Source organism: Falco punctatus, assembly GCF_963210335.1.
Source record: "Falco punctatus genome assembly, chromosome: 7".
Taxonomy (NCBI): domain Eukaryota; kingdom Metazoa; phylum Chordata; class Aves; order Falconiformes; family Falconidae; genus Falco; species Falco punctatus.
Genome location: NC_137587.1, coordinates 14128466 through 14154854, shown reverse-complemented (window position 1 = coordinate 14154854; position 26389 = coordinate 14128466). Strand labels below are relative to the sequence as shown.

The 26389-nt window shown below is 36.6% G+C and overlaps 1 protein-coding gene across 6 annotated transcripts in view; it reads right to left on the bottom strand.

Annotated features, from left to right (window-relative positions):
- PRKD1 (protein kinase D1) overlaps positions 1-26389 on the bottom strand; it is a 140678-nt gene that overhangs the window by 40956 nt on the left and 73333 nt on the right. For 4 of the 6 annotated variants that reach the window (XM_080396288.1, XM_080396290.1, XM_080396292.1 and 1 more), the window contains exons 3-5: positions 5929-6060; positions 5049-5209; positions 2214-2237 (exon numbers count right to left, since the gene is read on the bottom strand). In XM_080396288.1, the coding sequence (XP_080252414.1) occupies positions 2214-2237; positions 5049-5209; positions 5929-6060 (317 nt within the window). The remainder of the gene's footprint in view (positions 1-2213; positions 2238-5048; positions 5210-5928; positions 6061-26389) is intronic. The other 2 variants (XM_080396289.1, XM_080396291.1) reach the window with 1 other exon arrangement.

The window sequence follows — 26389 nt, the reverse complement described above, 5'->3', positions numbered from 1 at the left end:
GCACAGAATTTTTTATTAAACAAATGAGCCCACTGAAAATAAGTTCCCATAAGACAGAGAGGAGTGTGCAGTATACATTGCTGGAGCATGGAAGGATAACTTGGGAGTGACAAGAATACGTCAAAACTGTGAGTGGTATTAATTCACAGCTAACTTGAGTGTCTTTCTTCAAGAGGAAATAATAATTTTGCCTCTGAGGATCTTCGGTCTAATGAACTCTACTCTAGCCATTAGAAAATGTCAACTAATTACAACTGGCTTCAGGCATGAAGCTGCCCTGAGCTGCAACACTCTAGCTCTTCTTTAACCCTTCCCTCAAGGGCTCCTTTTTTCCACTCCAGTGAGCTGGGGAGGCATACGAGGCTCTATAGGGTCTGGAACTGGGAAAAGGAGACGTGTCTTCTGTCTGAGTGGGGAAAACAAAGGTTTCATAGAGAGAATTTTTGAGTCACTGGAAATGAGGACTCCTTATTTCAGTGGAGTCAGAGAGCAGCTGTATTTAGAGCCGGGTACAAGGAACAAAAGAAGAAATGGCCACCTACAACTCAAGCCAATTCCCTCCCAGAGAACCTACTCTTCTAGTTCTGCAAAATCACTCTTCCACGTATTGCTAAAAGGCCTCCAGCCACCTCTGCTTTTAAAAAATCTACAGAGGCAGGCAACACCTGATGCTTTGTATTCTGTCAGTGAAACATAAATAGTCTTTTTAAACTAAAATTATTTTAATTTTAAATTATTTAGTAAAAAATAATTCCTGATTCTTCATCAAAAAGCAAAGATAATATGTAAGTAATTCTGTAATATTCCACTTACCTGTGCCCCGTGAGACACAGTATTCCTATTTTAAATGCAAAGCTCTGCTAGGCTTTTTCTGAGAAATCACTTCCAATGTCTCTATAAATTACCTTAACATATCAACATTCATTGCTTCTAGAAGAAAAAATAAAGCTTACCAAAATAATGGAAACATATACAAAAATAAAAGGAAATGAAATTCTATTGTGCCATATAAATGTGTTTTAAAGTGGAAACGTAGATGGTTAACACATTTTCTATTTAAAAAAGAAACACAATTTTGGTTTTCCTCCAAATACCTTTCCCCCCCCCTCCCTCCCCTACTTTTAATTACTGTTACTTCAGGGTAACCCATCAGCATCTAGATTGATAGATTCATCATTTTTCAGATAGCACATACTTAGAATAAAATTATCTCAGCTATTACAAACCTCCTGTTCCATGTATATTTATTTGCATTGTTTTATGGGTATTCTGTGGAGTTGTAATTCTGGGGCACACTACAATAAGAATATATGTGTTTTAGGAAGAAATAAAGTTATTTCTTTTTAAGAGATAGATGTATGTCCACGATAATCTTCATTTCAGCTAACAAAATATTCCTCAAACTAACGATGTAGTATTTCTAGAAAGGAAAATATTTGCAAAGCCTGCTTTTCTCTGGCTGCATCTCAAATACATGCTGCAAGGGAAAGATACCTACATTTCATAGTTCCAAAAACTTGAAACATGAAACAAACTTCTTTGGAAAATCCATATTGAAAGCCATAGAGGACAACCTTTGACATAAAGTACCCCCCCCAAAAAAAAAAGTTTTCTCATTTAGACTTGATACTCTTCTTACATATAGCTGTAACTTAGTTGTACACCATTCATGTTTATTTCCATGTAAATACAGAATCCTTGACTGTTTATTTTTTTAATGCAACCACATTATGAAAAAAGCTAGTACACAGTATTATGGTACTAGAAGTTTATTGCTGGTGAGCACTTAAAGGTCAGGGTTTTTCAGCTTAAAATAAAATGCTTGTTTTCTACATTAATCCAGCAAATTCCGAGTGTTTTGAAATTGAAGTTAAAATTTTCTTCCATTACGTTACTACCACTAAAAAAGGGCTTCAGTCCAACCAATGACGTCTATCATGCCTAAGAAATGAAAAAGCCAGTTTTGTATCAAAATATTGTAATGTTAGCTAATTTTACTGTTTAGTATAAGAATTATGACCTTCACTTTGGAATCTGAACTTTGGGAGTTTTGCACTGGTTATACTTTTTCTAGAAGAAAAACAAATGCTTTTGAGTTCTGAAGATTATAGTATGCTTCTCTGATTAAATTCCTGCATTTTTTCACATTGACACTGATAATCATAAAAAAGGATGTTCCTTATAGTATGATAAGGAGTAAATTCAGTACATACCTCATAGCCAGGGATGACAGGAGACTGAGACAGCAAGTTAGAAATAAGAAAAAAACAGAACAAAGAAATAAGGGGGAGAGAAAGACAGAAAATAATGTTACTTTAGAAGCTAGCATGAATGTGGGATTATTTTATACTCTCATTCTATTTTATAGAATGGAATGCAAAAGAATTGCATTTGAGCTATGACAGGTAAAAATCTGTGTTACATAGCATCCTCCTAGTTCTACTTATTTTTAACATTTCTGATGACGAGTTTTACACTACACTAAAGAATAAATAAATATAAAAAGATATTGCCCAGATTTTATTCTTTGGAGGTAGATTTTTAAAGCTGTACTCAAATACAGTCCCCAGTCAATTTTCAGCTCAAATGAAATGCTTTATTGTCTAATGAAAACATTTATACCCAAACTGAAACTGTGTCTGTGTGTGGTAGTTCCATATGAAAGGATAATTAAAGTACCCTTTGCAGGATTCCACATTATCCAGCTCAAAGATTATTCAAATGCCACAACTTTGCAAGTTAGGGCATAACTTCTTCATAAGTGTCATTTTTTCCAGAAGCCAGACTTACAAGCTAAATTTAACAATGTGAGCTAAGGAGTTGGCTTCTTTCTGGTTCACAAATCAACAAAAAGGTTCTGAAATCATAACTTATTTAATAATGCCATCTATGAAAGATTTCCAGGAACTCCTTCTCTCTCAGCTGCTCTGACTCTATGTAGTAAATAGGTGTAAAAATAACATTTATTGTAGTCCCATTTGAAGAACTGACAAGATACCTGATTAAATTCAGTGGTCCCAAACAGAGGTTAAATTTTGTCACCAGTGATTCAAGTGCAACATCAACACTAACAACAAAGGATAGATTTCATGAACAAGGATGACGTTTCTTAGTATCTTCACACAGACGGCGGAAAAATGAAACACATTCCAAAGTGCATGCTCCAATTGGTACCACAGTATGAACTGCCATAAAACTTATCTCACAAGTACTGCAGAAGAATAGAGTCCAAAGGACAGATCTGATACAGAACTGACAAAGCTTATGCTTTGGGGAAAAAAATGAAATATATTCAATGCAAAAAATCCAAACCAAAACAAAAAAACATACAGAAACCATATGTGGGAGCACTTCTAAAAATCTGGTACACAATACTGTGATTTCCTGAAATAAAAATGAAATTGGAAAGCTATTTCTTTTCTCTAGGTTAATGCCCATCCCTGTACATACTGTAAACATATTTTCTTTGTTCATGCATGTGTACGTGTGCATGTGATGTTCTGAATCATCAGCATGGGCACACTGATGATGACAAGTTCTTAGAGGTACAGCCTGCAGTATATATGAAACTTACTGTATTTCTTCACTGGCAATTTTAATATTTTCAACAGTTCTAAAATATGCAGCTTTGCAAAACAAGTATTTCATATAAGAATGTATCAGCAAATAACACAGCCATATAATTTAAAATGTTTTCAAACTAAAATTATTTGTTATCTTGTAACTGTAGAGTGTAGTGAATATTTATACAGATTATACCAGGACACTCATACAATTTTTTTAACTAAAATTCCAGAAAGAATTCAGAATCAGGGCCAGCCTTCCTCAAAATTTTCTGTCTTGTTCTGAATAAGTCAGCATTTCTGAAACAACCTACCAAGAATTATGAATAATCTATAAAGATTTGTTGCTGCATTTTTTGCAGAACTTAAGCACCTTACTCATTTATGCAGCTTTTCAATTAAAAATACAGATTCATAATGTTAACTTTAATTTCCAAGTAGCTTTAGGCTAATGATAATCAGTAGCATAAGTACATAATTACGGTTCGTAGATGGTACTGCATATAACACCAGGTCTATGTAATTTGCAATAGTGTCCTTTTAGTATGTCAAGTTTAATAAGTTTAATACTCTAATTGAGAGGAAAACATGATAATTGTTGTGTGTACTTATAAATTCTTTCCTCTCTTTTAAACCTTCAGGTTTTCAAAACTTTCACTTAGGAGTGGATTCATTTACACACAGCGTAAATTCTTAACTATTCAATTATATTATGACCGTGAGTGTTAAAAGGAACAAATATGCCAAAGATAAAAAATGCGTATCATTTTAATTTACTCCAGTCTTGACATTTTTTGCTCAGAAGAGTTATTTTCATGATGGAAAACTACTATATTAATGCATATACAAGCGTACCATATATTTACATGTGCCTGTGTACATAGTGTACATCTATATATACATCTACACACACATATACATACATTCAGCACAAAGATGCATTTAAGGAAATAATGGAGATTTCCCCTGCTTTTTTCTGAACACCAGAAGTATGCCAAATATGCAAGCTCCAAGTAATTCACTATATATAATTCACAGCCTTTCTGTGACAGATGCTCAGTTTAATACTGTAGTATTTGGGTCACTGCTGTCCAAAGCCAAATCCTTCCTATATCATAAACCAATGGATAAAAAATGGTCTGACACAGAAGAAATTCAACTGCTAGTTCCAGAGAAGACATCCTCCAAGATGCAACTACTCACATTAGCATGGCTGGCAGTTTTAGACCTTTAAAATAACCTAGCTCTTGACAAAGTGAGGAGATTCCTGGGATCGTCAAAAGTGACGCACACCTTAAATCCACATACCTTAAGCTGGTTACCTCCCTTTTACGTCAAGATGCCTTTTCTCACAGCAACATTTTATAATTTACATACCACCACCCTCTGTAGTCTAGAACAAGCAAAATCAGATCTTACAGCACTAAATGTTATTGTTTGTTATCAGCAACACCCATGGCCTCTATAGCCAGGGTAATCCCATACCAGAAGGGCTTCATCCGACGTGCTGGGTGAGGGTTCTGCAGAAACTGTCCGGACACTGCTGAGTCCTGTGAGGGACACGTTTGACAGGCGCCTCTTTCGTACACCACTGCAGTTGTTAGGGATTTTAAATGCACATCTCTTATGGTAATTTAGACCACATCCTGAAAAGAGAAATTTAAAACTATCTGATTACAGTTTATTGCTGGAAAAAGCAAAGGGGTTGGTTTTTTCCCCCCAAACCAACAAGAATTCAAAACCACCACCCTTATTTTTGATAAAACTTTTTTCCTCTAGCTGGTTTAGCTTCTATATTCTACAAAATTTTAGAGAGATAATGTTATAAGCTCTGAACAGTTACATCTATAACCAGTATTTTTTCATTGATTTTTTCAAAAAGCTATGGACTCAAAGTGCAGGGAATTTCTGTGATCGGCATTTGGGAGGTGAGGAAGTCTTTCACTGCAAATGGTATATTCCATTGGATACAGCCTGCCAAGAGTCAAATAGTTGTGGCAAAATGAGAAAAGATAGCTATTACAGCCTCATGTGGACCGGCAGTAATTTCAGTTAAATGATCTGAATTAACGTGATATAGAATTAGATACAGGCTCAGGCTCATAAGGGAAACATAAGACACAGAAACTTTTCTTAGCAATTTTTGTACTTCAGGTTACAGAGCCATAACCTAGGAGGCCTCAGAGCAGTCAAAAGGATTAATTCTTTAATCAGTTAATTATTTTGATAGTTCTCACTGTCTCTACCTACTGTAATTTTTTTCTGATGCCTAACCAATTTAACAGCAGCATCACAGACAACATACCTAAGTGGAATGGACAGGTCTCTTCCCGAGACTGAAAAACCACCTCTCAGTGCAACTTACCTTCACATTTGAGCCCCTGACGCACAAGTCCCCACAGCATTTCTCCGCAGTGGTCACAAAAGGCTGGTGCTCGATACGAATGAACAAAAAGAGCATGAGGCCGGATCTGAAAGTCTTCAAACGTAGCAGAAGCTGTAACAAGAAGATGATTCCCAAAAACAGTTAAAATTAGTAAAATAACTAACATGCTTCATTTATGTGGCACCTCATCACAGAACAAAGCCAGACTCCTTTTGGTCACTATGATGATGAGCTTTGAATTTTGTACTGGTTGTTATACTGTACTTTGAAGATAAAAGGATTGATGGTATACCTTCATATTACAATGACCACAGGGAAAAAGAATAAAGCTGCTTTTACAAACTCACAGCGATAACTTCTCTGAGAATATTTTCCCAATAAAATACAGGAGGATAAGAACATATCAAACATTTATGAGAAACTGCCAGGGTTCAATCAAATGTTGGAATTTTTTCAAAATACCCTTTTACAGAGTTGACTCACTACACTTGAAGTTACACATACATGAGATAAACAGAGAACATCCAGTAAAAAAACTTTTTTTTTAGACAAGTAAAGGAAAATATATCAAAAGCAGGCCATTTCGGCTGACTATTTTGGTATATCTGGTTCAGCAGCCTATGTTGGTCTCCGTGAACTGATAGCTCAACTTGAAAACATGTTTAAATGCGCGTTTAAAAAGAAAGCATGTAATTTATTATACACCCAATCATCAATAAAAACAAAAACCTTGCAGAGCAGTCTGGAAGACTGCTGCACATTTCCTGAAGTACCAGTCCTTCCAAAGTGATGTGAGTCTGCAACTAGCGTAACAGTTTCAAAAGTTATAGGGGCTAGTTAAAGCCACTAGTGTAAACTGTAAAAATAAGGAATGACAATGTTTTAAGAACTATTTAGTACACAGAGGCAGCCAGTACCACAATGCTTTTGAAAACATACTTTAGTGAAATATTTTCCCCTATTAAATATGTCAAACATCTATTAGATAGTCTAATGGAAAATAGTGTCTGTCAAACATTAAACATTAAGCACATATACAAACATTCAATCTCATTCAGACTGCCGTTTAGACAGGCGATTTAAGTGTGTGCTTACTCTTCACAGATATCAGTATGAATGAGCAAGTATGTAGCCACTTAATAGAAATGCTTTGTTTCTCAACAGAAATACATTCCTGACTTGCAGTTGAGAGGAAAAAAAACAACATTTTTTTTTATGGTTCAGTTGAAATGAATTCCTAGATGATCCAAACACCCTTAGTCCCTTGTTTGTCCCTTGTGTATTGATGAAGAGGACCAAAAATGCGCGTACCAGTCAAGAAAAGGTTTTTAACTAATTAGAGGGGAGCACCAATAAAGACTTGGACCCAGTTCCTTCTCTGCACAAAACTGCTGCTCTTAGGAAAAACTTTTCCAAAAGCGTCCACAGAAAAATATGTTTCTAGTCTCAATCAGCCTAGGGATCTTTTAACAGAAGTATTTGGAATGCCACCACAAAAGCAAAATCCAATGACTTCAATGATAACAAAGCTTCTTTTTTATTATTTTTATTATATTTTTATTGATTTTATTGAAACAATCCAAATCGCCCAACATTTTGCTTAATTCAGTATTTCATTTTCTTTTCCCAGAATTATTCTGTTCCTAGTTTTCATAAGAAGTCATGTTAAAAAGCTTACTTAGTCCATACAATTAGGATTGCACAGAACAGTCTGATGTTAAAACATTCAGAGTCTGAAATAAAACATTTTAATATTTATTTAACAATGTTAGGCCAGGCGTTTTTTTCAGTCCCAAGGGCTTCCAAACACATAAGGATACTTGTTCAAGTACATTATTTTTCTATTTTTTTCCAGGCTACAGTGGTTCAGGTTCACTCCTTAGGCACTGCTCACTCTGTAATAGCAATGCTCTCCTTGGTATAGCAGAAAACACAACTCATCAGAATGCATTTTAGATGCTGAACAGAATTCTTGTGATTTTATTTTGTCTAGGACTTCAGTCAACCACTTTTTCTGTGCATACAGCCAGCTGTTTTTCTGCAGTTCCAACCGAATCAAAGAATATGTTGGAAGGATCAAACTTCAAAATATATTTTGATGTTATTTAAAATATAAAAATACGTATTTATTCTTCACTTGTACAAATGGAAAAAGCCTACAGGCATATTGACTTTCCCATTTAATTCCATATTGAAGACATATCACAGGAGCCAGGACAACATCTCCCCAGTAGATCATTCGTTTGTGGAGTCTAAGAAGGATTAATTTTTATGGGTGTCTATATCACCAGCATACATCCCCCAGGAGAAAAAGTTGCCACAGACAACACAGACCTCCATGGTCCTACCATGCATGGATGCCAATTGACTTATAATAGCCCGGCAGCCAGATGAGACCAAATTATAGATGAAAACCATACTGAACCTAACGAAAAGTTGGACTGGAGAAGGAAGAGCAAGAAAAACACTGTCAGAAGTTCACAGCCATGCTGTAACCCCTCTGCATAGAAAATACACACTAGCATCTGTGCTGGCCAGCCTACAGCTTAGGAGGTTGGATTCTCCACTGTTGTCTCATATGGAAACAGCTGACAGGGATATGTTCTGTCATCTGTTCTCCTACACACAGACTACAAAGCAGTCATTTTAGACTGGGCAACGCACACCTTCCTCTCCTCTCGCTCTGTCTATGAAACTGTGATAAACAGGTGAAGATGTAGTGCTTTGGAAACTCGAGCCACACCGCTTGCTACAACACACCTCCTCAGCAATACAGACCAATTCAGTTTCATCCTAAGCTCACAGCCTCAGCCCTTCTGTTCAGGACTTTTGATTCTGGATTTGATTGATGTTCTGGATAGATATGCATAGCGTAACTACTTACAGCTTTATGAAGAATATTGTGGTTAACATCTCTTCTTCTTCACCTAACAAAATGATCATGGAAAAGCTATGTACTGGGGAGCCTTCTCAGGGTTATGCACCAAAACTGGAACACCATGCCCTATCAGCTTCCAACAGAACGGCAACGTACACTTTGTTATAGTCTCTCTAGTCTCAATATGCATATAACGTATATAAACCCAAAAAGCTTACTAGAACAAGATACTCAGTGAGCGTGCATTTCTCCCCAAGGTAGAAAACAAGGAAGACCCTACTGTAAGACCCTCTGACATGGCAGCCATCAATTTTGATTACATCTCTAAAATTTGTATATATGTTAACTTTTTGTTTCTAAAAATAGACTTTCCTGAGGTTGCTTCTAAAAAGCATACAAGCAATAATCAAAGCACGATTAAAAGAAAAGTGATGTGTAAAATATAAATAGTGTAAATCTCAATCTAGCAAAGGATTTAAGTATGTATGTAAATTCCTTGAATACCTACTTAAAGTTATGTATGTATTTAAATTGTATTTTGAGAAATGATGCTTGCTAAATTGGAAGATTGGAAAGTTTTGCATATATTTACTGGGTGTTTTTTCAAATAGCAAAAGCAGTAGAAAACACCACTGAGCTTAATAATTTAGGTAATGAATTAAAGATATTTTAATATATCTTTATATTAAAATACCAGTTTTTGAGAAAAGTAAATATCAATATCTCTGTAGAAGCAAATCTGAAATTAAAACCTCCCACAAGCAGTTTTGCCTCAGGGACTTGATCGTTCAGTGCTTTTCCACTGTCCTGAATTCAGTTCCATCTGAAGCTGTCAAGTGGATGGAAACTATTTTGCTTTTGTGAGTGTCATTCTCCCAATGAGATACTAAATAAATACTACACTTAGCAGTAATAATGCAATTTTAGGGAGGCAGAAATCAAACGTGAATAAATCTCCCATAGTACCGAAGTTGTTGTACCAGTTATTATAAACACACACGCAGTACTACATATTTAGTTTTTTCATTTAAATGTCTTTGAATGTAAATATCCTTAAAATATCTTGTACAGCACACACTGCAAAACAGACATTACTAATTTCCAAAGAAATTGCCTTTCAATGAAGCTTAAATTTTGCCTGTTTAATTGATTACTGAATTAACACTGGGGGTTTTTTCCCCTTGACAGAAAAGTAAATTATCTGTGCTCAATTATGGCTCGATTTAAATAGCTCTGTGGCAGGTTAGGCTATCATTTTCATGGTGAACTCACCCTCCCACATCCACTATAACACGAAGTATGTACTGGAATTAAAATTCATCAGGGACGAGTTGACTGGCAAAACTGTGCACCTCTCATGAACTTTGAGAACATCTGAACTGTATTTCTGTGACCATAAGGGAGCAGGAACTAGCACTGAAGAGTCTGTCTGAACTGAAAGATCCTGAAAGTCATGCTTAGAAGCTCCAAAAACCAAAGACAAAGCATGGAAAGGCAGGAAACAGTTTCAGGGAATGGTGAAGGATTTTTGGATCCTACCTTTGTACAGTGTTCTGGGGCTGGAATACAAAGGTGTGTAAACCAGAATCCCACTAATCACTTCTGGAGGACTTACTCAACAGCTTAAAGACACTCTTACCCACTACCGATAGAGCAGGTCAGAAGAAATTGAACTTAACAACAACCTACTAGATGAGGAACACCGGTCTGTTGGTTTACAAGGTAACTGAGGCAAGTTCTAGGATGCTTCCAGCATTATCAAAAAAAAGATACCAATGGTAAAGATAAGCAATGATAAATACTGTTCTTATTCAATATTTCAACACTCCTGACTGAACAATTTGAATTTATCATATCATTTAATATAATGATGTATTTAAAAAGCCGTATCATTTTATACTGTCATGATAAATACTCACAAATAAAAGGCAGGGAGGAAAACTGCATTTTATTTTAAAAAAGCTTTACACTTGGCAAGTACTACAGAATACAGCAATAAGAATACAAAACCTCAGTCTTTCCCCTTCTTTTGAAATTGTTTTGGCAATGTGCCACTGTTGAAAGGTATGGAAGTGTTCTGGGTTTTAATTTTTAAGGTCAAAATAGTGTTTTTCTAGGCTTCAGATTTATGTCTTCTCATCAGGTTCTGCAGACAAAATTCTGTTTTCCTGTCTTGTGAAATGATGTTATTTCAGATCACTATTCACTGAAACTAGTGTGTCTTTAGAACTTGATCTGGAAGAATTATGTTAACTAGCAAGTTACACAAATCTTTTAACCTGTATAAAAACGGATAATTCATATTTCTCGTTCTGCCACCTGTACGGCACAGTTGACTTTTTGTGGCTAAACCTTGCACTGCTTAAATTTTCAGAGGATGCAATTCCAGCAGCAGTCATATATGAATTGTGTTGTTCTTCTAAGTTTCTTTCATAATCTTGTAATTCATAACTTTTTAAAATTACACATCTAGAAAGGTTTTCATACAGCCACTAACACCCACAGTTTTAACTTTCAGAATACTGGTATTTACTGAAAAAATAAAATTCCTCTGATAAAATATATGAAAATTTTTTTCTAAATTACATGGACATCTTATTAACAACGAAGCTTCTCTAATGTCAGACTATCCTTTTGCTTTGACAGAGCACTGATGCTGTGAAGGCTATTTTCTGGCTGTATGTAAAATTGTGCAGCAAAAAAGAAGAGGCTCCAATTATGCCATAACCATATCCTGAAAAACGTACTACTCTGCAGAAAAGTTTACAATATTACATTATTAATATGATACCATTACACTGTTAACTCTCAGGCTAACTTGTCATCATCTATTTAAGCATTCCTAGTATCACCAAAACATAGACATTGAAACTACAACAGTTTTGACAAGACCATTTCATCAAGTCTGTTAATGACTTGGCTGTTAATGGCTGGTACTCCTTGTTCTGGGCTCAGGAGCAGATCTATCATTCAGCACGGCTGGAAATGAGAATAGGAAGCCACTGCAACTCACAGAGGCAAGGTCCTGCTTCAGGAACAGTTAAATGATTTACTGGTCATTTTGAGTTCCAAGACTAAAAGAGCTTTGAACTATTACCAGAGGTAAGATGCTGATATTATGAGCAACAGAACCTCATGTAATGGGAGCTGTCATCTAATGTCCATGTCTCTCATAGCAGAAGAGACCATCAACCTCATGATCAGCAGTACCTTGCAGCTATGAAAAGCAGACGTTCTCCTGCTACCCTCTCCCATTTGGAATGCCCTCGAGTGCAACGTAATCCAGTGACTTGCTGCAGTAACCGAGTCCTTCCCTACAAGAACTGCTGGCATTCACCACTTAAAAAATAAATACATCATACTATTATACATTATGAAACTTTAAGCACTGATTAAACCATAACAACTAATGATTGTACATACGATTTCACTGAGATAACAGAAAGGAAAGCAGTTTATTCTTTTCAATGTTCTACTGTGGCAATCAAAGATAGTCTGAGTTTTCACATTTCCACCAAAGTCAGAAGAGCTATGGCAGTTCATACACATCAAAGACTTCAACTCTGATTTCCATCCTGAAATCTGATTTAAAAATTAAACTAAGATTATCAGGACCCTAATACAGGATAGAAGTGATAACTTCCTAAAACCTAGACATGTATAGATTTATAATCACTCTGTTTCTGTATTAGTTCTGCTCTGAAATAGGGAAACTTGTACATGGAAATCGGGATCTAATGAGCTTTTTGGATACGTATGTAAGTACTTCAGCACTTTAAATTCTACATGCAGGGAAAACCTTCTAATCCAATAAGTTTCATTTTCTTTTCCTTACCTATTGTTGCTTTATCCCAATGTTTTAGGTGAAAACCAGCTTAAATTATGAATGCTAACAGTTGGTATTCAGGTAATTGGCTGTAGGAGGTGGGGATGGAGGGGAACATAAACTTTCAGAATTGAATTTTGAACTCTCAAGCAGAAGCCTGCTACTTGCTAACTGCAACTGGTACAGGATAGCTGCAACTTTTTATAATAATCAGACTAAGCAAAAGCAGCATGGCCTCAGTCCTGCAGTGACAGAAAGAAACTCAACCACCAGCCACAAGGCTGACCACACGTTGTGCTTCTGGACATGGACCATTTAGTTTGGAGTTTGGGGGTCCAGAAGGACGAGGAGGTGGAAAAGAAAGGTCCCTAAAAAGAAGCAGTCATCTCAGAAAGAAGGGGGGCTGGAAAGACAAAAGTGAAGATACTGCTTAGATGTAAAATGCTGGAAGTGAGTGAAGACCCCAGGGATTGGGGAGATGGAGGCCAGGGGACGTCCCTGCATTTTGGTCATTGATGTCCAAGGCTAGCAGCTGCAAGCAGTGGCACAGCAGGAACAAATACAATTTTGTGCCCAGCCTTCCCTGGCCAGCAGCCACCTCCGTACCGGGAGGGGCAGTGGGCAGCTAGTAAGTGTGAGGCTGGGAAGGGAGCAAATAAGCCACTGTGGGATGCATCCAAGTCAGGTAAAAGCTCTGATCTCCTTGGTTCTTAAATAAATCTTGGTATCCAGATTCACTACGGGCTACTGTTGACATTGTCTCACCCGCGACATGAGATTTAAGCAACAAACTGCAGGAGATAATAAACTATTTGCAATCATTTGTCCAGTTCTAGTTCAGACTTCTAAGGAGAGTTTTGATAGAACATTAACATTTATAAGCCAACATGCTTCATTCAGCTGTACATTCTGAAGTCTTAAAAAGTTCAATTTAATGTACTTCGATTCATTTGAGAATGATTCCACAGTTTCAAACCCATAAACTAAACACCACAGTAGGTTTTATATCCACTTGAAATCTCAGCATAGGATTCTTTACGAATTTACCCATTTTTCACCTAAGTGGAAAACCCAGCAATATCTTAGTTCACGGATTCAGGCCCTGTTAATCACAAAATTACACTGCAGAGGTATTAATTAAAAACAAAATTAAATACCCTGCAAGTTTACTGGAGCTACTGGTGCAGCGTTCAGTGTTAACTCTTGACTACTGGCAATAATGAGCAGCTCTAAATTAAAAATAAAGCCTCTTGCTCCTTTTCTATGCTCAGGCTGACTGAAATTGTTATCAAAGTAAACGCCACAAGTCTTTTAGGTCTTTATTTCCTCTGACTTTATTTTGTAAGTTCTTCATGGTTCTTTTCCAAGGCTTCTGAAAAAATCAAGTAATAAATTACATGGTCATTGTCAGAATTATATATCTCAAAAAGAAGAGATGCTGAAAAAGGATTAGTAGCACTTGAAAAACTTACCTAATTCCTTCAATTTTCTTTCATAGAAGGTTAAGAAAATGGTTTGTTGTACAGTGAATAAATGTTAATGGCTAAGAGTACATATGGTGAATAAATGCTGGTGGCTAAAAGTATAAATATAATGGAACTAAAAATATAATCTTATGCTGAACTCAGTAAGGAACCTTCATGTACATCAAACTGTTTTTAATGCTCTTTAATGTTAACTATCTGCAAAACTTTAGATAACCTTTAAAATTACCCTAATAATTTATAAACATATATTATTATATACAGAATATACCCAGATGGAGTTTTTTGCATGGTATTGGATGTCCATGGGCCCTGAGGGGATGCACCCAGAAGTAGTGAGGGATCTGGCTGATGTCATTGTGAGGTCACTATCAACAATCTTTGAACAATCACAGCAACCAGGAGTGTCCAAAAACCGGAGGAAAGCAAATGTCACTTTTAAGAAGGGTGAGGAGGAAGACCCAGGGAACTACAGGCAAGTCAGTCTCACCTTGAGCCCCAGGAAGGTGATGAAACAACTAATCCTGGAAATATACGACTAATTCTGGAATATGCTTTAGTGTCTGACTAATAATGTTTCCTTCGGGTCTCAGATCTTTAATATGGGACCATCTGAAACAAAGAACAGAAGCAAGACTATATACAACCACTGCATTTTCTCAGCACCACCACCACACCCCTTAATCTTTCCAGGATAACACTTGAAAAGGGAGAAAGGAACCTAAAAATGCTAAGGAAATGCACAATTTGTTCATGAGGTGCTCAAGTTGACATAACCTGGAAAAAATAAATTAATTATTGCTTTAAACTGTGGTTAATTTTTTAATGAATTACAACAATTCAAGAATGACTCATGGAAACCTCTCCAGTGCCTGGCCAGGTATATCTGAAGGCCAAAAAGATAAGCAAAATGTTTACAGATTATATCAATGCTTCACTGAAGATAACAAAAGTGTTCTACCGACAATAAGTTTACCCAGGATTTCACACTTACACATAAATGGGATTGAAATTAACATTGGGAAACGGTCATACTAATATACCTCACTTGACAGCCTGTGTTCAGTTTCTGTAAGACCAACCCCGAAAGAAGTACGGTAAGAGAGAACTGATGGATGAGACAAACCACTGGAGGCATGGAAGAGACTTCCATATAAGGAGAGATTAAAAGACTGGAATTGTTTCATTTGGAGAGGAAATGAGTTAAGAGTTTACCGGATTCAAGAGGAGGAAGCCAAAAAACCAAACCAGGAAACAAACATACCCACTGTGTCATAACCTTCCGCACCAACAAACTAGAGTGATAGGAGTCTTCATGTCCTAAGCAGCAGACAAGCTCTCCAAAGTTCTTTTTGGCAACAAGTCACACCTTACCTAGATTAAGGAAACATTCTTAGGACCCCTTTAAGAGCCCGAGTGAGCCAGGTTTCATTGGAATGACAGTGTCTCCAGGCTTGAGTCACACTACCATACCGATATAAAAACCAGCAGTTTGCAACCTGCGGCTGTTCCTGACTCTCTTCCTCCTTAGTTTCCATTTCAAATTGTTATAGTCCCCAAGGGAAGGAGGTTTGTTTGTTTGTGCTTAGTCCTGTTTTAGCTACAAACCTCAAGCACTTCCTAAAAGAAGATATGTATCTTACCACAAAGGGCTGCAAACATCATGCATCAGAAATAACCATGAGACTGTGTATTGCTATTTACTCTTTCAAAATACCAAAGCTAGCAGTCAGCCAATGAAAGTAAAATCCAGTAAGTGTAACAGTGATATTTAAAGATGTATTTTTTACACAAGCCACATTTAATTTGAAACCTACTGGAGCAATAAGATATTGATAACATGAATTCAGAGTCTGAGAAAGCAGAGAGATTCTCCACAAAGTACATTTTTTGCCTGACATATATCTAAGAAGTGTAGAATACACTGTTGACATGTTAACAACACAACTTGTCTGATGGGCAAGTTATTCCAAGTGGGTTACCTCTTATTTTGCACTATGTTCCCCTCTGAAATATTTACAGCTACTCTCCATTCAAGACTCACTACTATCAGTTAACAAATACACTGATATAAATGTTTGGTCAAGCAGGTATTGGTTATAGAAACTGTCAAACAATGTATCACAAGGCTTTTTCCCTGCTACATGTTGTAGCTAATGAAAATGAAGTGGCAGAGGTAGTTATTGTATGAAAAGGGGATACACTATGGTAAGGAAAAGAGAAATCTTCATGTTTTGGCAGTTTTATGGTTAGAATCTCTGTTAGTAGCAGAAACAACTGAAAGAATTTGAAAAACTGAGAAAAGAAAAAAGAAAATGTAATTCAAGTTTTATTAATCACATACTCAAAAAAAGACAATTTAATTTTTTAAAAGGGTGAACCCTTTTTTTTTTCTAATACACAGCTTCAAGTGAACCTATAGCAGTGGTCTCCAAGGTGAGGTGCACACACCACACACCTGGGTGTGCAGAAGCCAATCCATTAGGGTGCAGAAAGACAATATTAGAACTTCAGCAACACATGTAAATTATAAATAAATAAATATATATTGGGGGTGTACGCTCAAAAATTTTTAGTGATGGGCCACACAAAAAAATTTTGAGATGAATCTATAGGACTTGCCACTCTAAGAAAAGTTTAAGTGCTATTAAAGATGCATCCTGTGAAAAAATTTATAGCCATGTCCAAATTTCACACACCACAGAGTAAGGAAAGACTAAGTGGATTAAACAGATTTATAAAATACTAAAGAGAGTTGATTAATCCTTTGAAGGAAATACATCTTTTGAGAAAGGATCAGCTGAAGTGGGAGATGCTGAAGTATAATACTTGAATAATCTATTGAGTTACTGTTACTCAGTGGGTTGTGTTAAACTCAGTCAAAATGATAATATCTAAAACCTTTTTAAGAAGGGTAAATGTGATATGTATCGTATTAAGAAAACTGAATAAAAATTGGTAAGAAAGGAGAAAAAATACCTCACCCAACTGACAATAAGATATTTTAAGGAAAATAAAGGGTTTTTTTAAGTCCAGAGACTTTAACTTGTATATAACATAACATAAAATGAACATCAAGAATTAATTAGATCTACTTTAGAAGGTGACAGGTGCTTTGCTTTAATGGATTAACCACAATGAATCTAACTGTAATAAGCTGTAATCAACTTCAATCCAGCCTTTCTTGGAAAGCTGGCTATACAACTGAATGATGCATAACAACTAAAAGTTATGTAATTGCTTATTCTACCTTAATCATAACAACACAGGAAATTCACATGCATTGAGGTTACCTGTGTTAAACTGATGTACTTGAAAAATGTTTATTTTCTGTGAAATCTTGTGATAAAAGTACAAAAGCTTAAGAACAACTGGATCAGGCCACAGTCTGCTAAGCCTGGAATCCTGCCTTTCAAAGAGGAGTTCCCAAAGCAGCAGCAGCAGCATCTGGTGGTATTGTCCCAGACCTCAGATGCCCCTGCTTTGCAGCAAAAGCATTCTCTGAAGCAGAGAGGAGGTGACAAAGACAGATGACACAAGGCAAATGACATTACAAGTGCCTTCTGTTTTCTTTCTCTTCCTTTCCTCAGAATTCCAAGACTTGTATTTGCTTTTCTTGACTTGCACTGAGCACTAATATGACATGTTATAACTTGAACTTCTCAATTTTTGCTAGTATCAGCTAACTCAAAGCCCATTGTTCCATACATTTAAGAAAAAAAAAATAATCAAGAAATTCCCCTGACACTTTATACCGAGCTACACTGAATTTCATCTGGGGTGACACTTGTGCTTTACTATTCATGCCTTCCAGATCATTTATGAATGTATTTAACAGCACAGACCTAAGAACCTCTGCTAGTGACTTGCCTCCACTGTGAAAACAGCATGTTTTTCTACCCTTTGTTTCCTAAGTTATAAACAGTTATTTATCCATTTCAGCGTCTATCCTCTTCTTTCATGAAAGAACAGTTTCTTCATGAGCCTTTGGAAAACAAAGTGTTTGTATGACTTCTGGAAGACCAAGTATGCTATCTCAACTGAACACAAAACTTGACATTTTCATTAAACAGCACACAAATAAATTGAAAATATATTATCTCTGAAAATTGGACAATTAAAGGTGTACACTGTAGGAAGCTTACAGAGGAACAGTGACCTCTCATGAAAAGGACCTGTCCTGAGAGAAGGATTTTGTGTTCATCCTCTCTACCAATAGTATTTTTTCCAACATTTAGTTTAATTTTTTAATAAATACAAGATGACATTGTTTATTATTACCAACTAATCAAGATTTTAAAATGACATCTAGAATCTTGACATGAACAAGAAATTATTAAGAGTTCAAAAAACTTAAAAACGTAAAGATTATTTTGTTCCTATGAAGAAATACATGGCTAGCAATACACTTGCAAATCACGTTCACAAAATCTTGCAATTATTTCATGCTTTCTGAATGATTCTGAAATAATCATTAAATACTAACAACATACAGAAAAGTCCATACAGAAGAACAACTAGCATGACCAATATTGCTGTAAGAGCGCTAGAAGCAAAGCTGACACATTTAACTGCTTCTCTACCAACATTTGCCTGTTGCGTATCATTTACACAGCATGTACTGTTGATGATGCTGCCAGAGAACATAAGGAAGTGAAGTTGACAGGAGATCTACTTTTTTCATCCTACTTTTACCTACTTCCTCCTGCAGCAGAAAGAAAAGAATGGTAAGGCAAGACAGGAGGGGGAGTTCTGAAAGATTCTGCTGACGCAGAAAAAATACAAATTTTGAAGTCTGTATCCAGAAGGTAACAACTATAACATATATGAGCTGAAGAAAAGACAATGAGGTAAAACAAAGAAAGAAGGAAAGAACCTTTCAGTCTTAAGAACTTACAAGTCATCTATCTGAAATTCATGATCCCAGAACAATGTAGGCCAACAGTGAGGGATACAAAGTCAATCCACTTTAACCTGATCGGTAATGAGCCTTACCTCTAAAGACATAAGAAAAAAAAGATGACAGCTGGAGACAATTAAAAGGACATAGAAGAAGAATAATCTAAAAGATATCATCTTAGACAGGACAGAGAAAAGACAGTTGTATTTCTCAAAAACACCAGAAAAACAGTGTGTTAACATAGATAGCCATAGATCACCAAAAGAAGGATGCTTTTCAATCACAACGAAACAAAATCACAAACTGTGACCAAGTACATAAGTACTATAAAATGATGTCCAAAGATATAACATCATAATGTTCATCTCAAGGAAGTGGCAGTCAAACAAAAATTACAATCCAGTTGTTGATACACAGCATGTACTATAATGGTATAGTTATCCACAGCTTTTATTCAGTTCAATGTATTTTATCATATACAAGACCATATAATATTGAATCCAAATAAAATGTCTGCATCGCACGATCAGGTGGTGTAACACCTATGTGATATTAAAACAGAAACAGCTTCTTCACAAAAGCATTGGATCAATTCCTGCCCTCATCAGCTCAGCAAGGAAACATAAAATCACTGCTATTTGACTTTCTTGCTACAGGAATCCTGCCAGATTGAGCACAAGTGCTCACAGCAAGCAGATGAAGTACGTTACACTAATTCACACAAGATGCTGATGTTTCATCATCTGCCTTCCAGCAGTGGGCAAAAACTTCTTACACCCCTATGTAATTTTGCCCCAGTAAAACTAGACAGATTTTTTATAATCAAACTCATATTAAAACTGTAAATATAAAATTGTTTTTTTGCTGTATATAACATGAAACGACAACAAGTTTACACAGCAGTTTTTAATAAACTTTGATGAACAAGATATAGTGTAGGACATAAACTAGGCTGCCAAGAATGTAAGTCTGAAGGCATCTAAAGTAACTGTTTCCTTGAAATCCTCAAAAAACAGGGCGCCCAAAGAATCTGAGTACAGAAGTACAGAGCCACAGCAACTCTCATTTGTCAGCTTGTTCTATAGAGTCTGTGTTTCCATTTAAAGGAAAAATGGTAAACATAGTTCATTGCAAAAAGGTCACAAATTCACAGACAAAGTGGTGGCGTCTGTACCTACAGACAGCTTGAAACAGTAACGTCAGCGCACCCTTCATTTTAGAAAGAGGTTAACTCATCTACAACCCAGATCTCATGTAATAACTAATGTAAAAGCTTCTAAGTATTTAACTTCTCAAGAAAGAAAGGATATGAAGGACTGTACCTCTCAATCATTATTATCTCTTTATTGGCATTAATGGCAATAATAAATAAAACATTTTTAAAGGCTGGTCAGAAGAATACCAAAGAGCTTCAAAAACTAGGAGTTAAACTTAAAGAAGTGAGTTTATCAGAGCAAGCACATTCCATTCTGCTCAAATCTACTGTGAATTTTACTTTATGTTATCTTGGCGATTTGCATTTGCATCCTTTATTTCATAAGTGGAACATGAAAGCAACTTCTTCATAGGTCCAGTCGAAGTTTGCAGCAGCTACTACTTAATCACATCAAGACTGAAGAACACTTTTCAGCTTAAGCTCACCTCACATAAATGTACTTCCTTTTCTTGAGCAAACAGTAAGATTGCACTTTAGAGAGAGAGACCTACAAAGATACAACTTCCGGTTTCTCTTCCTTTCAGTGTTTATGAATGACTGACTGCTCATTTACAGCCATCTCTGATCATAGCTTTGATTGCAGCTTCTATACCTTGCTTCCTGGTTTGGGCTGCCTACTAATTTTTTGAGAGTATTCTAATCAAAAGGACCCCTTCCTACAAAAATAACATGATAACATCATTTCTCCAAAGATTTGGATCCTTTTTTGGTCTGAACTGCAATTTAACTAGGTGTCGGATTCAACGAACACATTAATGGAGACTTCCACAGCACTAGTAAAGGACTTTCCTCTCTTGTGCATCAGGACACCAGAAGTTTTCTAACATTTTGAAGACAAAATGAAATAGAAAGCTCACAGCTAAGAATTCTAACAGCAACATGGCAAGCAATATATTACTGACAGAATGGTATTAGTGATACTGGTCAATGAATGCCCTGGAGTGCAGCCTAACGGACCAGCAGGGTTCAACATACAAATTTGTGGGTTTCATACACTTCTGAAGTGCCCCCATACCTCCTATACAAACGCTATCAGAATACCATGTAGTCAACTTAAATGAAGTGTTAAAACAGGTATTTTAAAAAATACGTAAGATGAAAGGAAGAAAACAATATAAGAGGTAAAAATAAAACTATTTATGAGGGCCACTAACGTTCATAATGAAAGTTCTCTTTTCCTCTTTCAATGTGCAGCTGACTGTATCTGTAACTCGATGTAGCCTTTTGCCTCCACTTTCATCATAATGCCCGACCTTTCACTTCCAAAAAGCCAGAATCTATATGGGCACTGAACAACAATTTATCTGGCTGGCTGCAATAACCTGTGCTTATGTCCTGTGGACCAGCCAGCAGACAGACACAGAACATCTGTTCAGCGAGTTATGTGATTCTTACACTCCACTAAAATCCTACTGAATAATGCACCAATGCAAAATACAAGCAATAATGTTCATTATCAATATCAAAGCACAGCAGGTGCTGCATTCAGAGCTGATTAAATTTCTTGTGTTTCACCAAAAACCTCTAGCTCTACCACAAACTGTGTCGGTTATACTGTATGATGTCCACAGGTACAATTTTTTTTCCTGAAATGGGCTAAAGTGCTTCAGCTACAATGAGCAACTCCTCTCAAATATATATTTTTCTAGATAAATTCTCCTATATTTCAAGGACCTGTAATGTAAGCTCTAAACTAGAAAATGATCATATTTATTATTCCTTAAACTGCCAAGAACATAAGTACAATAAGAAAAGGAAATTAATCACAGGTTGTCCAACCTTTATAAAAGACCTTGTAACGAAGTCAGCTACAGTGAAAATTAGAAAATGCATAGTGTTAGGGTATGAACTCAGTGTATAAATCCATAGCACTAGGGCTGACAGTTCAGCTTTCTCTACCCTGATGGTTTATTGACATGTACAATAAAAAAATGAATGCATTGGATCAGTATGGCTCTCAACATCAGATACCAATGCCTCAGGGGACGTTTACCCACAGCAAACGAGTTTTCAGCAACAAAGCTGTAGCAGTAACACTATGTTTTGCTGCCTCTTTCAGACACAACATTCAAAAACAATTGCCATAATATACCTTGAATTTACAGAACTTCAGAAAGTATGTTCTGTTTAATATTTGTAATGTAAGCTAGAAATCAAATACTTCAATCAGTTCAACAAAAGCATCTGATTGTATTTCTTCTGTCCTTCCCACGGCTCAAGTGCAAAGTGCTCAATACTCTCCACTGTAGTGGTCAAGGCCAATCTCTCCTGTTTTCAGAGAGGTTTTTCCTCCTTTCAAAACACATTTTCAAGGCATATCCAGATTATGAAGTATCATGAAAAAAATTCTTATGGTCCCATATTTAGGTGTGGGTTGTTGTTGTTTTTTTTAAAATAAAGCAGAGATAACCCATCTTCAGCTAATTTGTGATACACTATTGCCAAAATTTATAATACTTTGAAACTATGTCTGAATATATTTCCATTAAAAACTGCCAGCACTATTTCGAATACCTCCCTGAAAACTAGACTATTTCCACAGTTCTTTCTCTTCTCCAGTGTTGCTGAACTGGGAATACTTTCCTCGCTTCCATGACACAGGAATTTCAACACTGCGGAAATTAATTGCTGCATTTAGTTAGGGCTCATTTGTGGGAAGACACTGGTGCTCTTGCGTGTTTATGGAGGAAATGTATTTAATTTCTCATATAACTTCAGATATCTGACTGAAGGTGAGTGTAAACGATCATCAGTCAGGCCACGGTGTATTACGAGTTTCATTTGCTGCCTTTTGCATTTAGAGAGAAAGCAAGTCTTCCAAGCACAGTGTTGTCTAGTGAAAAACACTAAACTGGTAGTAGATTAACCATTTAGTTAGAAGATTCTAACTAAATCCAGCAATTTCCACAATGTTAAAATTCACGTGCAGCTGGGGGAGGAAACCATTCCCAGTCCTATAATATTCTAATATTGGAACAGGTACTGTGGCTGCATGGCTGATCTTTTGCTATAGTGGTACAGACCACCAACCAGGATGAAGAGGCAGATGGAACATTCTACAGGCAGCTTGGAGAAGCATCACGATCGCTAGCCCTTGTTCTCACAGAAGACTTCAACTTACTGGGCGTCTGCTGGAAATACAACACAGCGGAGAATTAGCAGTCTAGGAGGCTCCTGGAGTGTGTGGAAGATAACTCCCTGGCGCAGCTGGTCAGTGAGCCAGCCAGGCGAGATGCCCCACTGGACATGCTGTTTACAAACAGGGAAGAACTGGTGGGTGATGGGGTAGTTGGAGGGCGCCTTGGGCATAGCGATCACGAGATGGTAAGAGATTTCAGTTTTCAGAGGAGTAAGGAGGAGAGTCAGCAGAACCTCTACCTTGGGCTTCCAGAGGGACAACAACTTTGGCCTCTTTAAGAGTCTGGTTGACAGAGTCCCTTGGAAGACAGTCCTGAGGGGCCAAGTGGTCCAGGAAGGCTGATGGAGCCCAGCTTTCCTTGGGATGGCTGAACACCTGCCTGCCGATGGAAAGTAGTGAATTAATCCCTTGTTTTGCTTTGCTTGCATGTGGGGCTTTTGCTTTACCCATTAAACTGTCTTTACCTCAACCCACGAGTTTTCTCACTTTTACTCTTCTGATTCTCTCCCCATCCCATTGTGGGGAGAGTGAACGAGCGGCAGTGTGGGGCCTGGTTGCTGGCCAGAGTTAAACCATGACTTATTCAGAGGACCTAGAAATGTATTTTGATGATCTGTGGTGATATGATGGCTTGATAAAGGTTAACTGAAGTCATCCTTACAAAAACAATTTTTGGAATGAAAATGTTGAAGAATGTTGTTAAAGGATATTAATTCTCTTTCTCAGTTTTGTTTCTTAAAATATAACAGGAGTGAAAGACATAATTAATACCCTACATAAGTCAGATTTCTTATGTGGCCATGCCCACCACAGTAGAATAGTTCAAGAGCAGAGCACTGACTCACACAAGAACTCGGGCAATGGAAGAAAAAAGCGAAGGTGAAAAAGAACAACTAATATTCACACATGTTACAACACAGACTGACTTAAAGCATCTGAGGTGCATGCTTGTAATCTCTTTTCAGTCCCATTTCACCATATGGTGCTATAATGATTTCCACAAGATTAAGAGAGAATACTATTTGGTTAAATATGAAGGAACAGTAAGCTTCATCTTCTTAACTAAAGCAGCACAAGGAAGGCAAGGGAAAATGTCATCCTGTTGCTGAATGGGACAGGCTTCCTGGTGACAAAGGCTATGGAAAAGGCCAAGGTACTCCATGCCTTCACCTCAGTCTTTACTGGCAACTCCAGCCTTCAGAAATCCCAGATCCTTGAAACCAGAGGGAAAGTCTGGAGCAAGTAAGATTTACATCCAGCAAAGCAGAACCAGATTAAGGAACATTTAAGCAAAGTGGAGATACATAAATCCATGGGGCCTGACAGCTGCTCTGTAAGTGCTGACCAATGTCATCATGTGGTCACTCTTGAGTACTGTATAGTATCCAGTTCTGGCCTCTTTAGTCCAAAAAAACCACAGACTTAACCTAAATAATAAACTAATCTAAATCATAACCTAAAAATAAATTATTTGCCATCTTTTGCACAGGGTCAGAGCACATTTCTGGTATGCACCAAACATATTGGATGAACATTATGTGAACTTGATTATTCGATAGCATTATCACTACTTAGGGCTACATTTTTTTTTAAGTACTCTGTACTGTTCTAAATCTATTGCCTCTGATGCTACTTTAAAAAAGTGCTTTTAAAAAGAATACTCCGTCAGCTTTGCTGATATAAAATACTATAAATAGACATTTATTTACATAAGAACTAAATAAAAATTTTTCATTGCTAAGGAAGGAAAGGCCCAAGGAAGACTTTCCAGTCTTTTGGCAAAGAGGAGAAAAATTATTAATTCAATTGTTCAATAAAAACCATGAAAACAAAGTAATAGTCTTTGGACCATATGGAATTAAGAAACCAGTATACCTTGCCAGAAGAGTCTTAAGATTCCTCAACCTTTACTTGTAAGTAAAAAAAGGCACTTCATTCTATTCAGGACATGAGTGATGGCTGTAGTTAAGATGACAGAAATTAGGCACCCTCAAAATAACATGTGAAACTGCTTTTAGCCATGGACTGGTGGTTGGTCAAAGAGATAGTAATACTTCTTCCTTATATTTCCCAGAAGTAGCTTCAGATATACTGGGGGGTGGGCAGGGGGAGAAGGAGAGGAGGGGAAGTGGGAGGGATGTGGACAGGACACAAAAAACCCAACCCAAGCCAAGAGAAAGAAAGAAACTAATTTTATTACTAACTAAAGCCTATAGGATGATAAAATTGAAACAAAAATTATTCTCAGAGATTAGAACTACTAATTGATTTCAGTGAATACAAATTAATGAAATCAAGAATTAAAGACTCAGAAATGCTATGACTATGCAGGTATGATCACACTCTACTTCCTATAGAACTGTGAAACTATGCAAAAAATTGCAATATACTTAGTTCTTAATACATCATAATCTTACATGTGTTTTGCATTGCAAGTTTATTCAAGATACATTTTTCTTAATCTATTAATTTCCTCCATTAGAACGACCTTCTAAAATATTTGGATTCCTCTAAAGTTTTTATCTTTATTTTTTCAGTACATGACGACACAGTTGCACAACCCATCATACTACAGTTGCGCAATAATACAGTCAGTGAATTGCAAAAGGGAAACAGTCCATCACAGAAATGACATAAATCAACAACAAGGTAATAAACAAATTTCTTTCATGAGTTCATCATAAATAAAACTACATAAAATGATACAGCTGACCAATAGTGTTAACAACTGCATTAACAGAATTACTGGGAAAAGTATAATAGTACACTTTAGTGATTTGCCTTTAGCTAAAATTTGTCAGTAGAACACAGTAAAACAAAGTACAACAATACTTTGTGATACTAAAAATTCCAAGGCTTCAGCCAGCAATGTATACTCCAAGCTGGAGGATGAGAGGAAAAAATAGATGGATCTTGGGCAATTGTCGCTACCACCCACATTTTCACACAGTTCTGGTTTAATAGCCTTCCTCTAAATATTGCAGAGATGCTTATGCT